The sequence below is a fragment of the Entelurus aequoreus genome, linkage group LG10 (genome assembly GCF_033978785.1).
Source record: "Entelurus aequoreus isolate RoL-2023_Sb linkage group LG10, RoL_Eaeq_v1.1, whole genome shotgun sequence".
Taxonomy (NCBI): Eukaryota; Metazoa; Chordata; class Actinopteri; order Syngnathiformes; family Syngnathidae; genus Entelurus; species Entelurus aequoreus.
In genome coordinates this window covers 45,144,702-45,159,439 of record NC_084740.1, presented here as the reverse complement: position 1 = coordinate 45,159,439, position 14,738 = coordinate 45,144,702, and the positions used below count along the sequence as shown (strand labels likewise).

The 14,738-nt window shown below is 29.7% G+C and overlaps 1 protein-coding gene across 18 annotated transcripts in view; it reads right to left on the bottom strand.

Moving 5' to 3' along the window:
* The window catches only part of tenm4 (teneurin transmembrane protein 4), a 312,747-nt gene that overhangs the window by 165,546 nt on the left and 132,463 nt on the right, over window positions 1–14,738 (bottom strand). For all 18 annotated transcript variants that reach the window (XM_062060986.1, XM_062060970.1, XM_062060972.1 and 15 more), the window contains one exon: window positions 359–523. In XM_062060986.1, the coding sequence (XP_061916970.1) occupies window positions 359–523 (165 nt within the window). The remainder of the gene's footprint in view (window positions 1–358; window positions 524–14,738) is intronic.

Here is a 14,738-nt window from a genome sequence, read left to right as displayed (position 1 = left end):
CACGCTGGCTAAAGGAAAAAGGACAACTGCTGGATTCGTCTATATGCTAATGAGCCCTCCTGCACCTCCTGTGGTCGCCAAGATGGAGGCCAGCAAACTTCCTGGGAGTCACACAGTCGTCCCCGAGGGCCGAGCGCACGTTCTTTGGCTAGCGGTGCGGGCGGGAGATGAAAGGATCACATTTGTCACTAATCCCGCCCCTTTCGCGCTGCCCCCGGCACGACAACGCTGCTACGGTTGCAATGCAGACGTGCCCACGGACCGCAGAGACGGCAGAGAATGTCAGCCGGCGGAACAAACTTTCCGGCGGAACTTTTTCGCCTGCCCCGCCGCGATAAAGTGCTTAGACGCCGCTTACTGTCGTCTTTGCGCCCGCGACCCGGCGCTTCCAGGCCCGTGTTGCCCAGCGGCCCCAGGCTCAGGTCGGTAGGTAACGTCAGGCCGCTCGTGTTGTCCTCCGTCACGTGGTACATCTGTCTGTGCGTGGGCGTCAGGCGCCAGTTTAGGCCCAAAAGGTGCATGGCTGCAAGAGAGGAGGACAGGAAAGCATCTTGTTACGCAACTCACACACATTTTCAGAATAACAGCGTTATATAACAACAGTGTCATTATACAACAGTGTCAATATGTAACAGTGTTATTATACAACATTGTTAATATGTAACAGTGTTATTATACAACAGTGTCATTATACAACAGTGTCAATATGTAACAGTGTCATTATACAACATTGTTAATATGTAACAGTGTTATTATACAACAGTGTCATTATACAACAGTGTCAATATGTAACAGTGTCATTATACAACAGTGTCAATATGTAACAGTGTTATTATACAACAGTGTCATTATACAACAGTGTCAATATGCAACAGTGTCATTATACAACATTGTTAATATGTAACAGTGTTATTATACAACAGTGTCATTATACAACAGTGTCAATATGTAACAGTGTCATTATACAACAGTGTCAATATGTGACAGTGTTATTATACAACATTGTTAATATGTAACAGTGTTATTATACAACAGTGTCATTAAACAACAGTGTCAATATGTAACAGTGTCATTATACAACATTGTTAATATGTAACAGTGTTATTATACAACAGTGTCATTATACAACAGTGTCAATATGTAACAGTGTTATTATACAACATTGTTAATATGTAACAGTGTTATTATACAACAGTGTCATTATACAACAGTGTCAATATGTAACAGTGTCATTATACAACAGTGTCAATATGTAACAGTGTTATTATACAACATTGTTAATATGTAACAGTGTTATTATACAACAGTGTCATTATACAACAGTGTCAATATGTAACAGTGTCATTATACAACATTGTTAATATGTAACAGTGTTATTATACAACAGTGTCATTATACAACAGTGTCAATATGTAACAGTGTCATTATACAACAGTGTCAATATGTAACAGTGTTATTATACAACATTGTTAATATGTAACAGTGTTATTATACAACAGTGTCATTATACAACAGTGTCAATATGTAACAGTGTCATTATACAACATTGTTAATATGTAACAGTGTCAATATGTAACAGTGTCAATATGTAACAGTGTCATTATACAACAGTGTCAATATGTAACAGTGTTATTATACAACATTGTTAATATGTAACAGTGTTATTATACAACAGTGTCATTATACAACAGTGTCAATATGTAACAGTGTCATTATACAACATTGTTAATATGTAACAGTGTTATTATACAACAGTGTCATTAAACAACAGTGTCAATATGTAACAGTGTCATTATACAACAGTGTCAATATGTAACAGTGTTATTATACAACATTGTTAATATGTAACAGTGTTATTATACAACAGTGTCATTATACAACAGTGTCAATATGTAACAGTGTCATTATACAACAGTGTTAATATGTAACAGTGTTATTATACAACAGTGTCATTATACAACAGTGTCAATATGTAACAGTGTTATTATACAACATTGTTAATATGTAACAGTGTTATTATACAACAGTGTCATTATACAACAGTGTCAATATGTAACAGTGTCATTATACAACAGTGTCAATATGTAACAGTGTTATTATACAACATTGTTAATATGTAACAGTGTTATTATACAACATTGTTAAAATGCAACAGTGTTATTATACAACATTGTTAATATTTAACAGTGTTATTATACAACATTGTTAATATGTAACAGTGTTATTATACAACAGTGTCATTATACAACAGTGTCAATATGTAACAGTGTCATTATACAACAGTGTCAATATGTAACAGTGTTATTATACAACATTGTTAATATGTAACAGTGTTATTATACAACATTGTTAATATGTAACAGTGTTATTATACAACATTGTTAATATGTAACAGTGTTATTATACAACATTGTTAATATGTAACAGTGTTATTATACAACATTGTTAATATGTAACAGTGTTATTATACAACATTGTTAATATGTAACAGTGTAATTATACAACATTGTTAATATGTAACAGTGTTATTATACAACAGTGTTAATATGTAACAGTGTTATTATACAACAGTGTCATTATACAACAGTGTCAATATGTAACAGTGTCATTATACAACAGTGTCAATATGTAACAGTGTTATTATACAACAGTGTTAATATGTAACAGTGTTATTATACAACAGTGTTATTATACAACAGTGTTATTATACAACAGTGTTATTATACAACAGTGTCAATATGTAACAGTGTTATTATACAACATTGTTGATATGTAACAGTGTTATTATACAACAGTGTCAATATGTAACAGTGTTATTATACAACATTGTTAATATGTAACAGTGTTATTAGACAACATTGTTAATATGTAACAGTGTTATTACACAACATTGTTAATATGTAACAGTGTTATTATACAACAGTGTTAATATGTAACAGTGTTATTATACAACAGTGTCATTATACAACAGTGTCAATATGTAACAGTGTTATTATACAACAGTGTTAATATGTAACAGTGTTATTATACAACAGTGTTATTATACAACAGTGTTATTATACAACAGTGTTAATATGTAACAGTGTTATTATACAACAGTGTTAATATGTAACAGTGTTATTATACAACAGTGTTCATATGTAACAGTGTTATTATACAACAGTGTTATTATACAACAGTTTTATTATACAACAGTGTTATTATACAACAGTGTTATTATACCACAGTGTTATTATACAACAGTGTTATTATACCACAGTGTTATTATACAACAGTCTCATTATACAACAGTGTCAATATGTAAAAGTGTTATTATACAACAGTGTTAATATGTAACAGTGTTATTATACAGCAGTGTTATTATACAACAGTGTTATTATACAACAGTGTCAATATGTAACAGTGTTATTATACAACATTGTTAATATGTAACAGTGTTATTATACAACAGTGTCATTATACAACAGTGTCAATATGTAACAGTGTCATTATACAACAGTGTCAATATGTAACAGTGTTATTATACAACATTGTTAATATGTAACAGTGTTATTATACAAGATTGTTAATATGTAACAGTGTTATTATACAACATTGTTAATATGTAACAGTGTTATTATACAACAGTGTTAATATGTAACAGTTTTATTATACAACAGTGTTATTATACAACAGTGTTATTATACCACAGTGTTATTATACAACAGTGTCATTATACAACAGTGTCAATATGTAAAAGTGTTATTATACAACAGTGTTAATATGTAACAGTGTTATTATACAGCAGTGTTATTATACAACAGTGTTATTATTTAACAGTGTCAATATGTAACAGTGTTATTATACAACATTGTTAATATGTAACAGTGTTATTATACAACAGTGTCATTATACAACAGTGTCAATATGTAACAGTGTTATTATACAACATTGTTAATATGTAACAGTGTTATTATACAACATTGTTAATATGTAACAGTGTTATTATACAACATTGTTAATATGTAACAGTGTTATTATACAACAGTGTTAATATGTAACAGTGTTATTATACAACAGTGTCATTATACAACAGTGTCAATATGTAACAGTGTCATTATACAACAGTGTCAATATGTAACAGTGTTATTATACAACAGTGTTAATATGTAACAGTGTTATTACACAACAGTGTTATTATACAACAGTGTTATTATACAACAGTGTTAATATGTAACAGTGTTATTATACAACAGTGTTAATATGTAACAGTGTTATTATACAACAGTGTTAATATGTAACAGTGTCATTATACAACAGTGTTAATATGTAACAGTGTTATTATACAACAGTGTTAATATGTAACAGTGTTATTATACAACAGTGTTATTATACAACAGTGTTAATATGTAACAGTGTTATTATACAACAGTGTTATTATACCACAGTGTTATTATACAACAGTGTTATTATACAACAGTGTCAATATGTAACAGTGTTATTATACAACAGTGTTATTATACAACAGGGTTAATATGTAACAGTGTTATTATACAACAGTGTCAATATGTAACACTGTTATTATACAACAGTGTCAATATGTAACAGTGTTATTATACAACATTGTTAATATGTAACAGTGTTATTATACAACATTGTTAATATGTAACAGTGTTATTATACAACATTGTTAATATGTAACAGTGTTATTATACAACAGTGTCATTATGTAACAGTGTTATTATACAACAGTGTCAATATGTAACAGTGTTATTATACAACAGTGTTAATATGTAACAGTGTTATTATACAACAGTGTCAATATGTAACAGTGTTATTATACAACAGTGTCAATATGTAACAGTGTTATTATACAACAGTGTTAATATGTAACAGTGTTATTATACAACAGTGTTATTATACAACAGTGTTAATATGTAACAGTGTTATTATACAACAGTGTTAATATGTAACAGCGTTATTATACAACAGTGTTAATATGTAACAGTGTTATTTTACAATAGTGTTAATATGTAACAGTGTTATTATACAACAGTGTTATTATACAACAGTGTTAATATGTAACAGTGTTATCATACAACAGTGTCAATATGTAACAGTGTCCTTATACAACAGTGTCAATATGTAACAGTGTTATTATACAACAGTGTTATTATACCACAGTGTTATTATACAACAGTGTTAATATGTAACAGTGTTATTATACAACAGTGTCAATATGTAACAGTGTTATTATACAACAGTGTCAATATGTAACAGTGTTATTATACAACAGTGTTAATATGTAACAGTGTTATTATATAACAGTGTCAATATGTAACAGTGTTATTATACAACAGTGTTAATATGTAACAGTGTTATTATACAACAGTGTTAATATGTAACAGTGTTATTATACAACAGTGTTAATATGTAACAGTGTTATTATACAACAGTGTTATTATACAACAGTGTTAATATGTAACAGTGTTATTATACAACAGTGTTATTATACCATAGTGTTATTATACAACAGTGTTATTATACAACAGTGTCAATATGTAACAGTGTTATTATACAACAGTGTTATTATACCACAGTGTTATTATACAACAGTGTTAATATGTAACAGTGTTATTATACAACAGTGTCAATATGTAACAGTGTTATTATACAACAGTGTCAATATGTAACAGTGTTTTTATACAACAGTGTTAATATGTAACAGTGTTATTATACAACAGTGTTATTATACAACAGTGTTAATATGTAACAGTGTTATTATACAACAGTGTTAATATGTAACAGTGTTATTATACAACAGTGTTAATATGTAACAGTGTTATTTTACAACAGTGTCAATATGTAACAGTGTTATTATACAACAGTGTCAATATGTAACAGTGTTATTATACAACAGTGTTAATATGTAACAGTGTTATTATACAACAGTGTCGATATGTAACAGTGTTATTATACAACAGTGTCAATATGTAACAGTGTTATTATACAACAGTGTTAATATGTAACAGTGTTATTATACAACAGTGTTATTATACAACAGTGTTAATATGTAACAGTGTTATTATACAACAGTGTTAATATGTAACAGTGTTATTATACAACAGTGTTAATATGTAACAGTGTTATTTTACAACGGGGTTAATATGTAACAGTGTTATTATACAACAGTGTTATTATACAACAGTGTTAATATGTAACAGTGTTATTATACAACAGTGTTATTATACAACAGTGTTAATATGTAACAGTGTTATTATACAACAGTTTTATTATACAACAGTGTTAATATGTAACAGTGTTATTATACAACAGTGTCAATATGTAACAGTGTTATTATACAACAGTGTCAATATGTAACAGTGTTATTATACAACAATGTAAATATGTAACAGTGTTATTATACAACAGTGTCAATATGTAACAGTGTTATTATACAACAGTGTCAATATGTAACAGTGTTATTATACAACAGTGTTAATATGTAACAGTGTTATTATACAACAGTGTTATTATACAACAGTGTTATTATACAACAGTGTTAATATGTAACAGTGTTATTATACAACAGTGTTAATATGTAACAGTGTTAATATGTAACAGTGTTATTATACAACAGTGTTAATATGTAACAGTGTTATTATACAACAGTGTTATTATACAACAGTGTTATTATACAACAGTGTTATTATACAACAGTGTTATTATACAACAGTGTTAATATGTAACAGTGTTATTATACAACAGTGTTAATATGTAACAGTGTTAATATGTAACAGTGTTATTATACAACAGTGTTAATATGTAACAGTGTTATTATACAACAGTGTTATTATACAACAGTGTTATTATACAACAGTGTTAATATGTAACAGTGTTATTATACAACAGTGTTATTATACAACAGTGTTATTATACAACAGTGTTATTATGCAACAGTGTTATTATGTAACAGTGTTATTATACAACAGTGTTAATATGTAACAGTGTTATTATACAACAGTGTTATTATACAACAGTGTTAATATGTAACAGTGTTATTATACAACAGTGTTAATATGTAACAGTGTTATTATACAACAGTGTCAGTATGTAACAGTGTTATTATACAACAGTGTCAATATGTAACAGTGTTATTATACAACAGTGTTTTTATACAACAGTGTTATTATACAACAGTGTTAATATGTAACAGTGTTATTATACAACAGTGTTAATATGTAACAGTGTTAATATGTAACAGTGTTATTATACAACAGTGTTAATATGTAACAGTGTTATTATACAACAGTGTTATTATACAACAGTGTTATTATACAACAGTGTTAATATGTAACAGTGTTATTATACAACAGTGTTATTATACAACAGTGTTAATATGTAACAGTGTTATTATACAACAGTGTTATTATGCAACAGTGTTATTATGTAACAGTGTTATTATACAACAGTGTTAATATGTAACAGTGTTATTATACAACAGTGTTATTATACAACAGTGTTAATATGCAACAGTGTTATTATACAACAGTGTTTTTATAAAACAGTGTTAATATGTAACAGTGTTAATATGTAACAGTGTTATTATACAACAGTGTTATCATATAACAGTGTTAATATGTAACAGTGTTATTATACAACAGTGTTATTATGCAACAGTGTTATTATGTAACAGTGTTATTATACAACAGTGTCATTATACAACAGTGTCAATATGTAACAGTGTCATTATACAAAAGTGTCAATATGTAACAGTGTTATTATACAACATTGTTAATATGTAACAGTGTTATTATACAACAGTGTCATTATACAACAGTGTCAATATGTAACAGTGTCATTAAACAACAGTGTCAATATGTAACAGTGTTATTATACAACATTGTTAATATGTAACAGTGTTATTATACAACATTGTTAATATGTAACAGTGTTATTATACAACATTGTTAATATGTAACAGTGTTATTATACAACAGTGTTATTATACAACAGTGTTAATATGTAACAGTGTTATTATACAACAGTGTTAATATGTAACAGCGTTATTATACAACAGTGTTAATATGTAACAGTGTTATTTTACAATAGTGTTAATATGTAACAGTGTTATTATACAACAGTGTTATTATACAACAGTGTTAATATGTAACAGTGTTATCATACAACAGTGTCAATATGTAACAGTGTCCTTATACAACAGTGTCAATATGTAACAGTGTTATTATACAACAGTGTTATTATACCACAGTGTTATTATACAACAGTGTTAATATGTAACAGTGTTATTATACAACAGTGTCAATATGTAACAGTGTTATTATACAACAGTGTCAATATGTAACAGTGTTATTATACAACAGTGTTAATATGTAACAGTGTTATTATATAACAGTGTCAATATGTAACAGTGTTATTATACAACAGTGTTAATATGTAACAGTGTTATTATACAACAGTGTTAATATGTAACAGTGTTATTATACAACAGTGTTAATATGTAACAGTGTTATTATACAACAGTGTTATTATACAACAGTGTTAATATGTAACAGTGTTATTATACAACAGTGTTATTATACCATAGTGTTATTATACAACAGTGTTATTATACAACAGTGTCAATATGTAACAGTGTTATTATACAACAGTGTTATTATACCACAGTGTTATTATACAACAGTGTTAATATGTAACAGTGTTATTATACAACAGTGTCAATATGTAACAGTGTTATTATACAACAGTGTCAATATGTAACAGTGTTATTATACAACAGTGTTAATATGTAACAGTGTTATTATACAACAGTGTTATTATACAACAGTGTTAATATGTAACAGTGTTATTATACAACAGTGTTAATATGTAACAGTGTTATTATACAACAGTGTTAATATGTAACAGTGTTATTTTACAACAGTGTCAATATGTAACAGTGTTATTATACAACAGTGTCAATATGTAACAGTGTTATTATACAACAGTGTTAATATGTAACAGTGTTATTATACAACAGTGTCAATATGTAACAGTGTTATTATACAACAGTGTCAATATGTAACAGTGTTATTATACAACAGTGTTAATATGTAACAGTGTTATTATACAACAGTGTTATTATACAACAGTGTTAATATGTAACAGTGTTATTATACAACAGTGTTAATATGTAACAGTGTTATTATACAACAGTGTTAATATGTAACAGTGTTATTTTACAACGGTGTTAATATGTAACAGTGTTATTATACAACAGTGTTATTATACAACAGTGTTAATATGTAACAGTGTTATTATACAACAGTGTTATTATACAACAGTGTTAATATGTAACAGTGTTATTATACAACAGTGGCAATATGTAACAGTGTTATTATACAACAGTGTCAATATGTAACAGTGTTATTATACAACAATGTTAATATGTAACAGTGTTATTATACAACAGTATCAATATGTAACAGTGTTATTATACAACAGTGTCAATATGTAACAGTGTTATTATACAACAGTGTTAATATGTAACAGTGTTATTATACAACAGTGTCAATATGTAACAGTGTTATTATACAACAGTGTCAATATGTAACAGTGTTATTATACAACAGTGTTAATATGTAACAGTGTTATTATACAACAGTGTCAATATGTAACAGTGTTATTATACAACAGTGTCAATATGTAACAGTGTTATTATACAACAGTGTTATTATACAACAGTGTTATTATACAACAGTGTTAATATGTAACAGTGTTATTATACAACAGTGTTAATATGTAACAGTGTTAATATGTAACAGTGTTATTATACAACAGTGTTAATATGTAACAGTGTTATTATACAACAGTGTTATTATACAACAGTGTTATTATACAACAGTGTTAATATGTAACAGTGTTATTATACAACAGTGTTATTATACAACAGTGTTAATATGTAACAGTGTTATTATACAACAGTGTTATTATGCAACAGTGTTATTATGTAACAGTGTTATTATACAACAGTGTTAATATGTAACAGTGTTATTATACAACAGTGTTATTATACAACAGTGTTAATATGCAACAGTGTTATTATACAACAGTGTTATTATAAAACAGTGTTAATATGTAACAGTGTTAATATGTAACAGTGTTATTATACAACAGTGTTATCATATAACAGTGTTAATATGTAACAGTGTTATTATACAACAGTGTTATTATGCAACAGTGTTATTATGTAACAGTGTTATTATACAACAGTGTCATTATACAACAGTGTCAATATGTAACAGTGTCATTATACAAAAGTGTCAATATGTAACAGTGTTATTATACAACATTGTTAATATGTAACAGTGTTATTATACAACAGTGTCATTATACAACAGTGTCAATATGTAACAGTGTCATTATACAACAGTGTCATGTAACAGTGTTATTATACAACATTGTTAATATGTAACAGTGTTATTATACAACATTGTTAATATGTAACAGTGTTATTATACAACATTGTTAATATGTAACAGTGTTACTATACAACATTGTTAATATGTAACAGTGTTATTATACAACATTGTTAATATGTAACAGTGTTATTATACAACATTGTTAATATGTAACAGTGTTATTATACAACATTGTTAATATGTAACAGTGTTATTATACAACATTGTTAATATGTAACAGTGTTATTATACAACATTGTTAATATGTAACAGTGTTATTATACAACAGTGTTAATATGTAACAGTGTTATTATACAACAGTGTCATTATACAACAGTGTCAATATGTAACAGTGTCATTATACAACAGTGTCAATATGTAACAGAGTTATTATACAACAGTGTTAAAATGTAACAGTGTTATTATACAACAGTGTTATTATACAACAGTGTTATTATACAACAGTGTCAATATGTAACAGTGTTATTATACAACATTGTTAATATGTAACAGTGTTATTATACAACAGTGTCATTATACAACAGTGTCAATATGTAACAGTGTTCTTATACAACATTTTTAATATGTAACAGTGTTATTATACAACATTGTTAATATGTAACAGTGTTATTATACAACATTGTTAATATGTAACAGTGTTATTATACAACAGTGTTAATATGTAACAGTGTTATTATACAACAGTGTCATTATACAACAGTGTCAATATGTAACAGTGTTATTATACAACAGTGTTAATATGTAACAGTGTTATTATACAACAGTGTTATTATACAACAGTGTTAATATGTAACAGTGTTATTATACAACAGTGTTAATATGTAACAGTGTTATTATACAACAGTGTTAATATGTAACAGTGTTATTATACAACAGTGTTATTATACAACAGTGTTATTATACAGCAGTGTTATTATACAACAGTGTTAATATGTAACAGTGTTATTATACAACAGTGTTATTATACCACAGTGTTATTATACAACAGTGTCATTATACAACAGTGTCAATATGTAACATTGTTATTATACAACAGTGTTAATATGTAACAGTGTCAATATGTAACAGTGTCATTATACAACAGTGTCAATATGTAACAGTGTTATTATACAACATTGTTAATATGTATTAGTGTTATTATACAACATTGGTAATATGTAACAGTGTTATTATACAACATTGTTAATATGTAACAGTGTTATTATACAACAGTGTTAATATGTAACAGTGTTATTATACAACAGTGTCATTATACAACAGTGTCAATATGTAACAGTGTCATTATACAACAGTGTCAATATGTAACAGTGTTATTATACAACAGTGTTAATATGTAACAGTGTTAATATGTAACAGTGTTATTATACAACAGTGTTAATATGTAACAGTGTTATTATACAACAGTGTTATTATACAACAGTGTTAATATGTAACAGTGTTATTATACAACATTGTTATTATGCAACAGTGTTATTATGTAACAGTGTTATTATACAACAGTGTTCATATGTAACAGTGTTATTATACAACAGTGTTATTATACAACAGTGTTAATATGCAACAGTGTTATTATACAACAGTGTTATTATAAAACAGTGTTAATATGTAACAGTGTTAATATGTAACAGTGTTATTATACAACAGTGTTATTATATAACAGTGTTAATATGTAACAGTGTTATTATACAACAGTGTTATTATGCAACAGTGTTATTATGTAACAGTGTTATTATACAACAGTGTTAATATACAACAGTGTCAATATTTAACAGTGTTATTATACAACAGTGTTAATATGTAACAGTGTTATTATACAACAGTGTTATTATACAACAGTGTTCATATGTAACAGTGTTATTATGCAACAGTGTTATTATACCACATTGTTATTATACCACAGTGTTATTATACAACAGTGTTATTATGCAACAGTGTTAATATGTAACAGTGTTATTATACAACAGTATTATACCACATTGTTATTATACCACAGTGTTATTATATATAACAGCGTTATTATACAACAGTGTTATCTTATAACAGTGTTATTATACAATTGTGTTATTAACAGTGTTATTATACAACAGTGTTATTATACAACAGTGTTATTATACACAGTGTTATTATACCACAGCGTTATTATACAACAGTGTTATTATATATAACAGCGTTGTTATACAACGGTGTTATCTTATAACAGTGTTATTATACAATTGTGTTATCAACAGTGTTATTATACAATTGTGTTATTAACAGTGTTATTATCAAGGATTGAATTGACAAGCTTGCAAGACTACAACACCCAGTTTGTGGACAAGGAGACTACAGCCGCGGAAGCACATTCTGGTTATTAGCTAGCGCTAACACAAAACAGTGACAACAGAGCTGCTTCGTAGGCTCACAAACCGCAAGTTTGAGCTGGCAAACACAGCTGAGCCAATACTGCTATGTCTGGGCGCTGACATCACACGTCACTTGGCAACAGGCACCGCCTTTTAAAAGCGCACACACACACCCTGCTCTCATGAAACATCACAACTGCTTATGCAAGATATTTCAATCTCATTTTCAAAATAAACAACATAATTACTTACCTACTAACTACATTTATGAAAGGGTAATTAGATTGGTAATTAAAATACTTTTAGACAAAGTAACGAATAGCTATAATAATTACTTGTTTCAAGTATTTTTTTTAAACACTTAAAAACTTCACAGAATACAAGATGAAGATATCATCCAAATTCCTCAATGTGATTAAAATGTAAAAATCTTCAGAGAGAACACAAATTACATATTTTGTGTACGCCAAACAGGAAGTGAACAGACAGCTGATGGACGAACAAACAGGAAGTGGACACACAACTGATGGATGAAGAAACAGGAAATGGACAAACAGATGATGGAGGAACAAACAGGAAGTGGACACAACTGATGGATGAACAAACAGGAAGTGGACAAACAGATGATGGAGGAACAAACAGGAAGTGGACACAATTGATGGATGAACAAACAGGAAGTGGACAAACAGATGATGGAGGAACAAACAGGAAGTGGACACAACTGATGGATGAACAAACAGGAAGTGGACAAACAGATGATGGATCAACAAACAGGAAGTGGACACAACTGATGGATGAACAAACAGGAAGTGGACAAACAGATGATGAATCAACAAACAGGAAGTGGACACAACTGATGAATGAACAAACAGGAAGTGGACAAACAGATGATGGATGAACAAACAGGAAGTGAACACAACTGATGTAGGAACAAACAGGAAGTGGACAAACAGATGATGGAGGAACAAACAGGAAGCGGACAAACAGATAACGGATGAACAAACAGGAAGTGGACACAACTGATGTAGGAACAAACAGGAAGTGGACAAACAGATGATGGATGAACAAACAGGAAGTGGACAAACAGATGATGGAGGAACAAACAGGAAGTGGACAAACAGATGATGGAGGAACAAACAGGAAGTGGACAAACAGATAATGGATGAACAAACAGGAAGTGGACACAACTGATGTAGGAACAAACAGGAAGTGGAAAAACAGATGATGGATAAACAAACAGGAAGTGGACAAACAGATAATGGATGAACAAACAGGAAGTGGACACAACTGATGTAGGAACAAACAGGAAGTGGACAAAGGGATGATGGATGAACAAACAGGAAGTGGACACAACTGATGTAGGAACAAACAGGAAGTGGACAAACAGATGATGGATGAACAAACAGGAAGTGGACAAACAGATGATGGATGAACAAACAGGAAGTGGACAAACAGATGATGGAGGAACAAACAGGAAGTGGACACGGCTGATGTAGGAACAAACAGGAAGTGGACAAACAGATGATGGAGGAACAAACAGGAAGTGGACACGGCTGATGTAGGAACAAACAGGAAGTGGACAAACAGATGATGGAGGAACAAACAGGAAGTGGACAAACAGATGATGGAGGAACAAACAGGAAGTGGACACGGCTGATGTAGGAACAAACAGGAAGTGTAAACACAACTGATGGAGGAACACAAAAAGCGTTGATGTTTAGCAGCAGGTTGTGCTGACCTGCAGCAACTAAACGCCACGCTGACCTTCAGTGACAACATCTGCCCCGCATCACTAAGTACACCATGAAGAAGACCTCGGAGGCTGTGATGATGTTTCACAAGGACGACAAAAGAAGCGGTGTGACCATGGGGGCGGGGTACAGGGTGGGGCGGGGGGGTTGACAGATGACCAATACCAGACTGGACAGGACCAGCT